General features: G+C 40.4%; 1 protein-coding gene and 1 non-coding gene across 2 annotated transcripts; both read left to right on the forward strand.

Moving 5' to 3' along the window:
• Positions 1-1,073: 1,073 nt before the first annotated feature.
• Positions 1,074-10,639, forward strand: dnaja2a (DnaJ heat shock protein family (Hsp40) member A2a). Its single transcript, XM_041037374.1, has 9 exons — positions 1,074-1,229; positions 2,565-2,624; positions 3,945-4,174; positions 4,270-4,350; positions 4,461-4,594; positions 4,686-4,882; positions 7,005-7,149; positions 8,132-8,259; positions 9,617-10,639. The coding sequence occupies exons 1-9, from the start codon at positions 1,152-1,154 to the stop codon at positions 9,803-9,805; spliced, it is 1,242 nt and encodes a 413-aa protein (XP_040893308.1). The 5' UTR covers positions 1,074-1,151; the 3' UTR covers positions 9,806-10,639.
• Positions 10,640-12,328: 1,689 nt separating this feature from the next.
• On the forward strand, positions 12,329-12,402 carry trnat-agu. The gene has a single exon. It is a non-coding gene; the product is annotated as a tRNA-Thr (tRNA).
• The last annotated feature ends 1,595 nt before the right edge of the window (positions 12,403-13,997 follow it).

Raw genomic sequence — 13,997 nt, forward strand, 5'->3', positions numbered from 1 at the left:
CAAGGTTATACATCACATACTCGATAACTACTCACAGAACTACAGTATGTTATCATTGGTGTCTACAGTTAACACAATTAGCTGCAAAGTATTAATGATAAGACACTGTGCGGTTTACTCAGAATTAAAACATTCATTCTTGTGGTGTATTTATGCAACTATAAGCCCCCATGGGTTGCTCCAACATGAACATCGCTCAGAGGAAAGAAATGAATACGGCTTCACCTGCAGACAGACTCCACTTTTTATCTGCTGATAAACACAAGATCGAAACAGCAGTCTGAACATGAAGCACAGTCTTTTTTTACAGTACTTGAAAGGTGATATGTACAACAGTATTTGGATGAGTCAGGTAATTAATGATGTCTTGACGGTAAACATATTCCCACTAGTCAGACTAATACATGAAGATATCTGCCAAACAAGATCTGTCACAACTCATTTTAAGGTAGAACACCTTTATAAATAACTTTAAAGAACATTTGACCTTTAATAAATACTTTTTACACTTTAGTTTTATCTGGACAGAACTCAAGATAATGACAACTGCAAATAATTTATGTGTCAAAAAGTATAATTAAGATATCTTAACATTAGATGTAACCTTAACTGAAGTTGGGACTGTTTAAAATTTGAGCTAACTTAAATTGTACTTATCAGGAGTTGCTGAATTCATTAACTTAATTAAAGATTTAATATATATTCATGTGGAGACTTCATAAAACTCAGTAGTCAAATTATTGCAAATGTTCAGAATGTATAATTTTAAGGTGTCAGAATGTAATTTACAGATAGTGGATATTAAATTAACTTTGTATTTTAATAGGTTCAAATGAATTACAAATATCTGCAGCACAAATCTAGTCACTATAACATGAATGGGCAGCTTACTCTTTTCTGTTCTAAAAACGCACGCACACACACAAAAGGGTGGGTCAGAATCGTGATATAGAACAAATATATGTAACGAATTCATTGGCGTTAGCTCAGACCAGCGGTCATGCAACACACCAACAGCCTGGAGGCAGCAGCGTACACTCAGAGCGCCTAACTTTCCGGAAACTCAGACACTAGACGAGCAAAACATTTTCCACCGGCTCCTTCTCTTTGTCCATCCACCTCTCTGCTGAAACAACATCCACAGCAACACCATGGCGAATGTTGCCGATACAAAACTATACGACATTCTTGGAGTATCTCCGTCCGCATCTGAAAATGAACTGAAAAAGGTAATTACACAACAAAGGCCGAACAAACTGCGGAATCACGGTATTTGTTTGTTTCGAGTTTCTAAATGTTACAATTGCTACGATCAGGAAATGCGTTGCTATGCGCAGCTAGCTAACGTTAGCGGGGAGCTAGCCTGCTAAACCAGTAAGCTAACTGGCCTAGATGTTCATGTGATGATTCGGCTCTAACGGTTGACGTGAACTATAAACTGCGTTCAGTCCGGTATTTTAATTGTTTTTCTCTATAAATTTAACGCGGTTAACGTTAATCGAAAGCGAAATAGAGTTAACTTGGCTTCAACGAATCAAACGATTGACCTCACGTTAGCTTTAGCTTAGGTGTTTGTCATGGAGGTAGCTAAGCCTGTCGAATACTCTGGAAAGAGGTAGTTTGTGTGTCCCAGAAGCTGTGAACTAGTGACAACTAGGTGCCTGACACACATTTGTGTAGGGAGTGTGACAACTGAGTTAATGACAGGGAGCCGACTTGAGTTTTAATCTTTGGATCATGGATATTTGGATTAGCGTAACTGAGCCTCAGTTCAGATGTACACGAAAGTAATGTAAACGTTTGACGTTGAGTGGAGTATTACTTTACTGGCATCACTGCAGTGGATCCTAAAAGTGTATTTTCGCCTCCGGGTTTGTGAAGCCAGCTTATGATACAAGGTGAAAGATTAGTGTTAAATTGTTAACGCCAAATCCAGCTTTCGCTAGCATGAGCTACCTGGCTTCACCCAGCGTGTCATTGTAACCATCCGATGCTGGGCTATTTAAGTTCTAACTATGAGCCTACGCGTTTCGGGTGTCCAGTATTTTGTAAGCAAATTATACTGTCACATTCTTATTTAATTTAATTTTATTAGATGGTTTAGCCAACACATGTCACATTTTGTTAACAAGACCGCTACCGGATCGTCATCTGTGGCTCGTGTTAGCAGGATATGCTAATTGGCATACGCACGTTTACCTAAACGTTAGCGATTAAATTGTCAGACATTTTGAACTGCCATTTTTCTTTTTTACAACAAAGGGGTAATTCCGGGTATAATGTATAAAGTGTCATTATGAGAGCAACTGTCGTAATTCCTGGAAACGGTTTAACAAGAATCAGCCGAACGTAAACTGCTAATCGTTATTTAACAGCTTAGCGCAGTTTCAGGTACAGTGGTGCCGGCCTAACATCTGGTTTCGTCAGGGAGTGTGATTGCGTAAACGGTAGATAAGGTTCCGTCACATGGTTGAGTCATGTCGGTGTGCGACTCCCGTAAACAATGCATGTCTACAGTGGACGTGGTATTAACTAACAAAGCTTCATCTTGTGTCTATTCCTAGGCATACCGGAAACTGGCAAAAGAATACCACCCTGACAAGAACCCAAATGCTGGTGACAAGGTAAGGTATTATTGACAATCCCACAATCCTTTGCTGTTTCTCTCTAAATGAAAATGTAAATAAAAGAGACGAAGGTTTAGGTGGTTTGTTGCCTCACCAGAAAGGCTTAAAAATGATGCTTATTGGAGGGAGTCATTTCCTTACACAATTTTTAGTATTATTCACCAGTGTCTAGTATGGTTTAAATATTACACTCACAGTGCAAAATGACTAGAGTTTGCTGCATTTGAAACCTCAATGTATAGTTCTCAGTATGCTTTCTTTGGTGCTGACCATGCTCTAAATTTACTGTCCATTGTAGTTTTACTTTTACTTTTCCTTTACAGTTAGGCCAGAGTCATGGTATTAGCGGCCCGCCCCCCCATCAGTATCATCACAGACCTCCCACAGCTCTACATAATTTAGTCATTAGTTTCTAAAGCAGCATTTCTGGAATATTAGTGGAGACGTGAAACATTAAGGCCCTCTCTTCCATCTTTTCCCATGGCAGAGTGCCATTTTCTCAGCAGGGGATCACATTGTTAGCAACAGGAAATGGCAGCTTCAGAGAATGAAGCCTGGAGGTAGTTATTTGTAACAGTCAAAACACTTGCATCTACGCAAATGAACCGTGCGCTGCCCAGCTCCTCCTTTCCAGTGTCAGAGAGATGGACTCATAACTCATGATCAATCTTCGTTGAGAAACTGTCAGAGAGGTTCTGAGTAAAGTATGAAGTAATGTTCAACATTGTCGTTCGTTATGCTGTCGGATTTTTTTTTTCACATTTAGCAGCAGTTATATCTGAATGTTTAAAACTTGATTCATCGATGAAATTAGTGGACGAAATATGTACAAATTGTACTTGTGCTGTTTACATGTGAGTCTTCAAAAGTCCCGTTCTGTGTAATCAGTTTTACACAATGTGCTTGTCTTATTGGTGTCAACTTCAGGATATTTTAAGGGTTATATGGGATGATGAGTGTCAGGACGTGATTTGGCATGGACCCCTATGTAAAAAGTGTCAGCCATAAGCATGCTTTTCTTGCTCTCACCACAGCTGTGGTGAAAGACTAATGGAAATCTAGGTCCCACGTGTCCTTCACAGAAAATGAATGATAACTCTTGTTCCCATATGAACCTGATGTGGAAAATTATTTTAGTTAACCACTTCAGTCCTCTAACAAAGGCATCTGTTGTTCCAGCCTGTAGCATCGCTAGGTCAGTTAAAACGACTGGTTGCTCCTTCATTTCCTGTTTATTTGCTGTGTGATTCTACTGTTCTGATAAAGCACATCTGGTTATTTTTTGTTGTTTTTGTTTTCTGTCCTCTAAAAACATAGTTCAAAGAAATCAGCTTTGCCTATGAGGTGTTGACCAACCCTGAAAAGAAGGAACTTTATGATCGCTATGGAGAACAAGGCCTGCGGGAAGGAGGTGGGGGTGGTCCAGGCATGGACGACATCTTCTCCCACATCTTTGGTGGTGGACTCTTTGGCTTCATGGGCGGCCAGGGGAGTCGCTCCAGGAATGGAGGTCGGAGGAGAGGAGAGGACATGGTCCATCCACTCAAGTAAGACAAAGATTTATTCTACTTAAGTAATGTGTATATGCTTTGTGTGTCTTGTGTCACTTAACAGTATGTAAACATCACACTTTTTTCAACAGGGTGTCACTGGAGGACCTTTATAATGGGAAAACAACTAAACTACAACTTAGCAAGAATGTACTGTGTGGTACTTGTAATGGGTAAGTTGTATAACCAGTGTGGTGCTGTAGTCCTTATTGCATTGCTGATGTCTTGTTAATCCTGTTCCATTTTCTGAGTTTAATCTGTGTCTTGGTGTGTACGTTCACAGGCAGGGAGGCAAGACAGGTGCTGTACAGAAATGTACAACATGTAGGGGGCGTGGCATGCGCATCATGATCAGACAGCTGGCCCCAGGGATGGTCCAACAGATGCAGTCTGTGTGTACTGATTGTAATGGTGAAGGTAAGGGGCACAGCGATTCTAACTGTAATTCTTCTGCGTATTTTTCGAGGTCTTGACTTGCCTCACTTTGTTTTCCTCTAACCCACCCCAGGTGAAGTCATCAGTGAGAAAGACCGCTGTAAAAAATGTGAGGGCAAGAAGGTCGTGAAGGAGGTGAAGATTCTGGAGGTACACGTGGACAAAGGCATGAAGCACAGCCAGAAAATTACCTTTGGAGGGGAAGCTGACCAGGCACCTGGCATTGAGCCTGGGGATATAGTCCTCGTCCTGCAGGAAAAAGAGCATGAGGTAGGTGGGCCAGTCTCTGTAGCCATATTCATCTTACCCCACCCCCTGCTTCCCCTGCGCAGTCTGTATCATGGGGGAAATGTTTTTTGTGGGGTTTTTTTAGATTATTATTTAGGACACAGTTTTGCTTATGTCATAGTTTTATTTGTCAGTTACTAATTATTTCCTGCCCATAGAAAGGTGACCTTAGCTCTAAACCAACTTCCCTCATGTGGCCACAACTTCCCACTGTTAGATTCTTCAGAGCTCAGCTTTTCTTGGGGTTGCAGTTTCCCTGTGCCTGTGAAGTTCTCTTTATGCATAAAATGTACCACGTGGAATGGGTTTCTTCTTCAGCTGCTTCTACAAAAATTAAATTGCCAAGTCATTGTTCATATTGTACAAAACTAATTCAACAAAAAAGCAGCAAAAGATTCCTAATGCAGATTTATAGAAATTCATACTCACTTATTTAAAACTTTACAAACCAAAGATTTATTACCATCACTTCTCATAGCTGCTTCACAGTAAAAGTCAAACTCAGTCAGCTTACTTGAGGTCACAAACACTATCGTCTCTGTTGTTCGCTGTTCTTGTTTTCTGGCTTTGTCCCTTTGATTCATTGTAGCTGTGCTTTGTGTATCTGATCCTCTGTGATGTGCATGGGCTTACTGACATGTGTTGAACAAAATGAATGCATACTGGTTTTCCATTCAGCGATGAGTGTGCATAACCAGTTTCATTATCAATCAGATTTTCCTCGTGTAGGTTAGAAGAACAAGTCGTTTACAGCTTGTGACAGGGTTACAGAGTTACATGAGCAGCTTGTCACAGCAGATCCAGCTGGTGGTACTTCAGGCCTCTCCACTGTCTTGAGTGCAGAGGACCAGGTTGTCTTGACAGGGCTGTTCTGTCACATTGTGCAAATTTAGGACATGAGAGGATACTTGCCACAATGCATATTGACCCTCTTACAAGAATCAATACGGCTGGATTTAAAAAAGAAAAAACAATCAATCATAGTTTTTGTGTGAATAATCAATATTTATTCTTCATATTAAATAAAAAAATTCAAAATCAAATTGAGAGAACAGTGCAAAATTCTCTTGGTTTCAGAAAGAGCAAGTTAAAAGAATTTACAGCTATGTTGCAGTAGTTGGACCAGACGTACCTTCATACATAAATAATTTGGAATGATGTCTTAACTTTGCACTCATACTGCACAGACACACGTAAGTCAAGCAAAGGCTCTAGTGTTCTGCCAAACACTACCACACCTTTGTTCAGTTAATTAAAAAATACATTTGTTGGTGAAAATGTATGCTTAAAAGTAGGAGTCACACTTACCAGCATATGTGGTGTGGGTTTAGTCCTGGTTTTGCTAACCAGCACACCACCCATGCCAAGCACACCCTCCTCAGTAGTTGGTCTGTCCTATGTTCTTGAGTAAGGTAATGACCTGATCAACACCTCTGCGTTTCTAAGAGTTCAAGAAACAAAGAGGAGCATTAATAACATGATGTAGGTAATGTGGAGACATCAGTCTTTAAGACGAACAAGTCTCACAAGTCCCTGACATTTCTGGGTAGGGCTGTTGCTGCGATGATGAGCTGAAACTATTGGTTACACGACAGCTTTTATTTTCATTGTGCGTCTGCTATCTAGCAGCTGAACTTAATCGTCACAGGTAGCTGTCCCTGCCTGTCTTAATTGGGTTTTGTCAGCGGTGGATACTGGCTTGTACGAGTCAGGCTGCCTCTGACGGTGCAAAGTCATTTCGGCTGAACTGGAACAGCAGGCTGAGCTGTAGCAATGCCCCAGGCTCTTTCTCCCAGGAGGTTTTCACCGCTGATGTCAGAATACGTCAGCGCACGGTGGAAGCAAAGTAGGTTACTAGAGCTGGCAACACCAATACAGATAGCACTGACTGTAAAGAATTACAGAATCTGTGCTCTGGATGCTGATAGGTTACTTCTATGATTAAAACATGGAAATAATAGAAGGTTCAGTGATGTATCATATAAAACACCCATGAAAGCCAGTTAGTTAGGTAGTTGTTAACAAATGTTTTAACATCAAGTCATCAAGTCTCTGTGGAGTCGTCAACCAAGATTTTTAACAATCTTTTTCTCTCAACTTCCAGACATTCAGGCGAGATGGCAACGACCTGTTCATGAACCACAAGATTGGGCTGGTGGAGGCGCTGTGCGGCTTCCAGTTTATGCTGAAACACTTAGACGGCAGACAGATCGTTGTGAAGTACCCTCCTGGCAAAGTCATTGAACCAGGTGAGACTCTTGTTACGTCATCTAGATTTTAGTTGCTGTTAGTTTTAGTTTGCGTTTGTGATGAGGAAAAGATTTTTGGCACTGGGCTAATTTTGTTAACACAGATAAAATGACAGATTTTACATTTACAGACTGACAGCAACTATGTGGTATCATCAGCTATATCGGTGTTTACGGTGGATGATTACAGAAAAAGATAACAGAAAGTTATCTTCTTGATTTTGCTGCCACACATCCCCAGCTACACACCCACCCAGTTACCGAGCAGCCTGATTACACCTTTGTCCAGTATCCTCCTGCTCTCTGTTTTCCTGTGATGCAATCATGGCCCATAAACACTACATTTTAACCAGGAGTCACTGAGACGCTGCTGTGCAGCGATGATAAAAACCCTTATTTTATAATGACCCGGCGTCTGTCAAAATCAACACAAACCAAAGATAATGACAGCAGCTCTGTTGTGTATTCGGCTACATTGAAGGTTGTCTTAACTTTGCTGTGGCACCACCTCGACCTTCACTGTGCTGGCTTAGGTCATCATTGTGAGAAAGCTCCGTTTACCATGTACACACTGAAACACACACACACCAGAGGCCGCTTTGGGGCGATAAAAATGCAGCTGTAGTTTGAAGGAGCTGAAACAAAGAGAAAAAGATGCATTTACCACATTTAACCATTTAATGCTCAGACTCCCTAATGAGAACACAACAAGGAGGGACCTTTTTAGGATGTCCTTGGACCTGGGTGTCCCAGTCATGGACATGCCACAGTATTTGATAAATGACAGGAGAGTGGGGTCATCAGCATCCTCAGTGAGCTCCACAAAGACCTATACACACCACACACATCATGGGAAGTCGTGGAATTAGCAATATTGCAGCATGTGGCACGGTTTAATTAGTGTCTATAGCAAGAATGAAATTTCATAAAAGTAAATTGTGTGTCAACCTTGTACCTTTTTAACATGCTGCATGTTTTCCAGGCTCAGTCAGGGTGGTGCGAGGAGAGGGCATGCCACAGTACCGAAACCCTTTCGAGAAGGGAGATCTGTATGTCAAGTTTGATGTCCAGTTCCCCGACAACAACTGGATCAGCCCTGAGAAACTTGCGGTATGACATGTTGCTCCTTTCATTAACTGTCTGATCAGGTTTTGGTATTTAGGTTTTCATTGTGAAGATTCAAACATTCAGAACATGTGTTGGTTAGAACTAATACTTCATACTTCACCTGTGTCACTGTGTACGTTCATACCTACAGACAGACAGGCTGCACCTGCACAAGACCAACAATTACAAAATGTGAATTAGAGCTGAAACAATCAGTCTATCAGAAAAGAAATCAGAAACTGTTTTGATTATTATTTACGTAATTTTTTTTGCTCAAAAGTAACAATTGAGTGGTTCCAATGTGAGTATTTAATGGCTTTCTCAGTCTTTTATATTAGCAAACACAATATATTTGGGTTTTTGACTCTTGGTGATTGTGTAGGACAAAGTGAGTTGTTTTATAAAATTGTGACCCTTTGCCATTTTCCTATTGTAGTTCTAGATAGTTTATAATTGTGTTATCAGCCACACTGTAAGACTCAGACATAATACAGCTTCTTATCTGTAAGTACTTTCAGAAATTTCCTTTTCCTACCAAGTTAAAATTACTCTACTAGATTATTGTATGACACCATCCTCCAATAAATCACCAGCAGTGCTTAAACCATGGGAATGTCACTGCCTCCAATAAGCAGGATTTTTCCCAATACAGATTGTGGTGTTGTGCTATAGTGATGTGTATCTTTGTACATTATGTGTAAGTTTGAACATTTTATGAATTCAGGTCTAGATATTTCCTCCCAATTCCCAATATGAATGGTGCTCCCTCCTTTCTCCATATGGGCACATCCTTTACTCAGTTCAGTCCATGGCCTTCTCCCGCTCCACAGAAAATGTTTCATTATATCATCATTTTGCTTAAACATAGTAGTAGATGGTGCTTTGATTTGGGAGCATTGTAGTATTGTAGTTAAATTGGGGAGCAAGTTATTAAAAAAAATATTTTTGGCCTTATAACATCAATTTATTGGCGCTGGATCAAAATGTGTGATTGAATTACAGTGTAGAAAAACTAAAGTGAGTAAACTGGTGCTCCACGTGGCGTTTGTAAAGAGAAGGCTGAGGCCACCACAAGGAAGAACTGGCAGCTAAATTTATACCAGTAAATCCAGTAAAAGGGATTAGTGCTATTCTGGCCATTAATGGGTTATTTAATGAGCACTTCTATTCACACAGTAGTACTTGTTATTCTCCCTGAAGATGCTGCGCTCTCAGTAGAGATGATTTCTGTTCCATGATAACAGCTGAATCCCATCTGTAGCACTGCACTCTCACAACCATTCGATGCTCCTGCGTGGTTAGAAAACACGACGAGGCAATCTGTTAAAGCCGCGTTATGACGAGTGTTCTTCACACGTAGGAGCTGGAGGACATGCTGCCCTCACGGTCAGAGCCGCCCATCATCACCGGAGACACAGAGGAGGTCGACCTGCAGGACTATGACGCCAGCCAGAGCTCGACATCAGGTAACCGCAGAGAGGCCTACAACGACAGCTCCGACGAAGAGGGCGGACACCACGGGCCGGGGGTACAGTGTGCCCACCAGTAATCTCATACTCTCTCTCTCTCTCTCACACACACATATGACCCACGTTCTACATGGGGAGAAAATGTACGAGTTGCAGAGTAAACAAGGAGGTAGGTCAGACTGAAAAGGCTTAGGTAGTTCCTCAGACACAGATACTACATGGAATCGTTGAACCTGGAGTTGTTGATTGTTGTTATTGACTGTGTGCTTGGATTATTTTGATCTGTGTCTGAGGAGCTGACACTGGGGCAGCCAAAAACCTCTTACACTGCACCTGAAACAGATTTAGAGACATTAAACAGGAGCTTCAGGTAGAAGTTAGATAAAGTATTTAAGAAGTACCAAACCAATGGTTGCCCCAGTGAAAACTGTGCCCTGTAGGACTGTGATCTGGTGTTCAATGTGAACCCCCCCACCCCAGCCCTTCCATTCCTCTGTCACCCCTGTTAAAGTCCATCCCCCTCCTCTAATGTGAACTCCAGATCAAAGAAAGGAATGTTTCTTGTTTGCTGAGTGTGTGACTTGCATTTTGTTTTCATAGTATTTACAATAATTAATTTAAAAACTAACCAATGTGCATACACAGACAAAGCAGCTGAGCAATGTGTGACGTGCAAATCCTTGGACTCATGCATTCATGGACTCATCTACTCAGCGTCATTCGTAGGATTTGTTTCAGATTTTTACAGCTTTGTTTTCTTTGTAGGTTTTTACTTGTTTTTTTTTTTTCCTTTCTTTATATTTTAATTGAAACAGAAAATTGGTTATTGTGTATATCATTGAACTGGTTGTTGATAAGCTTCATCAGCTGCTGTATTCAAAGCTGTGTGATTTAAAAAAAAAAAAAAAAGAAAATCGACAAGTGAACATGACGGAAACCCTATAGCCTGTATCTGTGCTGAGACCATGTGCATGTAAAAAAGCTTTGGTTCCCGCACTTATCAAACATCAGTCAAATAAAGCAGCACACTTCTTAAGAAAATGTCTATGAAGTTGTTGAATAAATTGTTGAAATATCATGTACGTTGTGTGTGGATTCCTTCATTCTCATTCATTTTCTTTACACAATGAATAAAAAAATACCCCAGTGGTTGTATCCAGCTGATTGGTTTTGATGTTTCAGATCTTTGTTGCTGACATCTTTGTCGTCACCCAAACTAGCTGTCAGAGCCTGAAAACACCACAGTGGAAATCAACTGTTCATTTGCAGAAACGGTGTCAGTGAGTAGAACTAATCCACTAATACTGTCATTGATTTCCAATTATTCTCAGCTACTGTTGACAGCAAACACCACCTGCCTAAAATGTCACAATGCTTACGTTAGATCAGTTTTCTAATTCAAAAGTTTCCATCATCAGTCAGTCACTCCACAAACATGAGTGAGATCACACTCCATTCTCAGTGCAGGCTGAGTGAATGAAAGCTGTCCAGACCAACAGCGCACTGTTTCAAGTCTGAAGGAGAGTTTGATGTTTTCTGCATAGGTGGAGTAGTATTACCTCTGTGGGTTTCTGCTGGTCATGCATACATTTTTGGTGACTCCTATATTTTCTCCTTGATTTTTCTCTCTTGATTTTCAAGCAAGAATACATTGATCAGCTGAGGGTTATGCTAATTTTAACCTTAATAATAATAAAAATAAAAATAAAATGAGAGTCAAGAGAAACTGAGGGAATGGCACCAAGACTGTCAAGAAACAAGCCTCAAGATCAATAAAGGAGCTTTACTGTATTGAGATTTTAACATTAGGAGTCCTTCTAACCACGAAATGCTGTTCTAAGAACAACTGATGAGATAAGCATATGGGCGTATGCAGTGAGTACTCACTGTCCACAGTGACTGGTTCAGAGGTGACTGGGTGAGTGTCAGTGAATGTGAAATTAATATTTGTCAATACATAGGACCATTTAAAAGGAACTAGATTTAATTAAATAAAAAAATAGGAACAAACCTAACCCTAAAATAAATTTAAGAATTCTAGTCCTAATTGGGACTGAATACTTCTCCTTAGTATTCAGTCCAAGCCATAGGATGCTTGTGAATAAGGCTCATACATTACTCCCCCTTGTGTTCGTTAATCGTAATGTTTTATTCCTTTTTTTTTTGTTTGTTTGTTTAATTGAATCTCATAAGGGTTTATTTGCAGTGCGGTCCCGGCCGATCAGCTTCAGAACAGGGGGGTTGCACCTGGTGCCTGGACAGAATCGGAGGTAACTGAAGGAGCTTATGTTTTTATTTATATAGATTAATAGTGGCATGAACTCATCACTTATTTAATGAAAAATGCCAGGTGATCAAGTCAGGAGCGCACACGCGCCAACACGCAGGAGGAGTTAGCTTATTGGTGCTTTTCTCTTTTGTTGCAGGTTAATTTCAGTAGGAGTGTCAACTTCCCACGGTACTACAACCATAGCTTCAGTAGCAGAGGCTAATGAGAAATGAGCCCGAGGAGTCCGTATCAAAACAGATAACGTCATTCAATTACAGGTGTAAAAAGGTCAATGGACTATTTTTAAGCGCCTATTTCGTCTCATGCACTCACCGGCGCCGTGGCTTAGTTGGTTAAAGCGCCTGTCTAGTAAACAGGAGATCCTGGGTTCGAATCCCAGCGGTGCCTTTTCTTAATTTTTTTTCTTGTACTACTGCTCTCCACGGTCCCGTTGGTTCCTCTTATGAGAACACTGATTTAATCTTTCTGTTCGTAACAGTCATTTTCCTTTCCACCTCTTGAAGCATGCTTCGAGGCTTCAGTAAAAATGCAGAAATTTAAAGTAAATGTACTAAATACGTATTTACTTTGTCAGAGAGTTGCGGTGCACCCATCTGGCCACATGAGGGCGGCAGTGGAGCAGTCTACTGACGCAAGAAGCCGTCAGTCTATGGAGAGATTGGGTGAAGGAAATTCTGAGGTAACCGTATCTTCGAAGAACGCGCCAGTGCAACTAGTAAACACTGCTCATGGCGTGAAGTGTACATCAGAGAAGCGTGTACAGTTTCTACCCAACTGTTTGTTCCGTTCAGTCCTCATGAGAGGACGAAAAAAGCCCTGGAAACAGAATCATGATTAGTCTTAGATGCAGCAAGCCGAACGCAGAGTGGACCTCAATAAGAGCGGAAGTTAGACAGTTTTGTCTTCAAAATAAGACCTTCAGTACACTGTGTCTTTAATATGTTTTATATTTTATATTTTTATTTTTCATGATAAGAACACACCTTACACCACCGGTACACAATGCTCAGTTGTTTTATAACCTAGAAAGACCAAATCATACATAGCAGAGAGGTTTAACTTTTAAAACTGTACAGCCGTCAGTTGACTAGTCTTTGCTGCCTAAAATTTGGGGTTTTTTTTCTGTACAATGCTTTGTTGTTATCCAGTGTTTTTGTTCCTACATTTGTATTGCATCAGTGTATTTTTCTCTTTCACCTTCTGGATCAATTTTTTCACCTTTAATTTGAATACACGTATTTTGGTGCATTATGTTTGAGGCTGTTGTATTTTGATATTTTAATTTCTCCTCATTGCGTCTCTTTTTTCTAACAACAAAATTAAAGAAACATGTTATTACATTTGTTTTATCCCGATCAACAAAATTATCTTTACACATCTGTCCAGACGTGCAAAGCTGATACAGATATGTCAGACTAAAGGTTGCACAGCTCCCAGAGGTGCTTAAGTATTGTCTTAGGCAATCAGTAGTTTTGTGATTTACATTTGTAATTAAATTTGATCAAATGTTAGTGACTTTTTCTCTTAGATGTTGTGTTTTTTTCTGTTGATCAGTATCATGAAATTCAGATTACATTCAGTCTATTATGAAATGTAAAAAACATATGGAAACGTTTGAGGAGAGCTATATAAATGCATCTGTAGATTTGCCATTCTTTGAGTACATATCATGTTTGTGTATTACCCTAGTAGACTACACAGACCCAACACAACAAACCATGAAAATCAAGTTTATGAACTAACACCTGAATAAGCGTATGTCTTATTCAGTATGTTCTCAGGTGCAGTCTTTATTTTAACGGTTTGGTGTTGCTCAAAATGATTCAATGTAGCTTTTATTTTGAAGGCAATGACCGGAAATAGTGTGGTTTGCTTTCGCTAACTTAAATTTGGCGTCTTGTCTGCCGCTGCAAAGGACACAATGCCTTTTCACAGTGAGGGTCCTTCGTTGTGCCCGGTGTGTCTGAGCTGAAAGCAGGTGC

Source organism: Toxotes jaculatrix, chromosome 1 (genome assembly GCF_017976425.1).
Source record: "Toxotes jaculatrix isolate fToxJac2 chromosome 1, fToxJac2.pri, whole genome shotgun sequence".
Classification (NCBI taxonomy): domain Eukaryota; kingdom Metazoa; phylum Chordata; class Actinopteri; family Toxotidae; genus Toxotes; species Toxotes jaculatrix.

Excerpts from the sequence above, each read along its gene's own strand:
- dnaja2a (XM_041037374.1), top strand. The coding sequence starts at position 1,152 with ATGGCGAATGTTGCCGATACAAAACTATACGACATTCTTGGAGTATCT. Across the intron at positions 2,625-3,944 it reads ACCCAAATGCTGGTGACAAG|TTCAAAGAAATCAGCTTTGC; the intron begins GTAAGGTATTAT and ends CTAAAAACATAG. Across the intron at positions 4,883-7,004 it reads TGCAGGAAAAAGAGCATGAG|ACATTCAGGCGAGATGGCAA; the intron begins GTAGGTGGGCCA and ends CTCAACTTCCAG.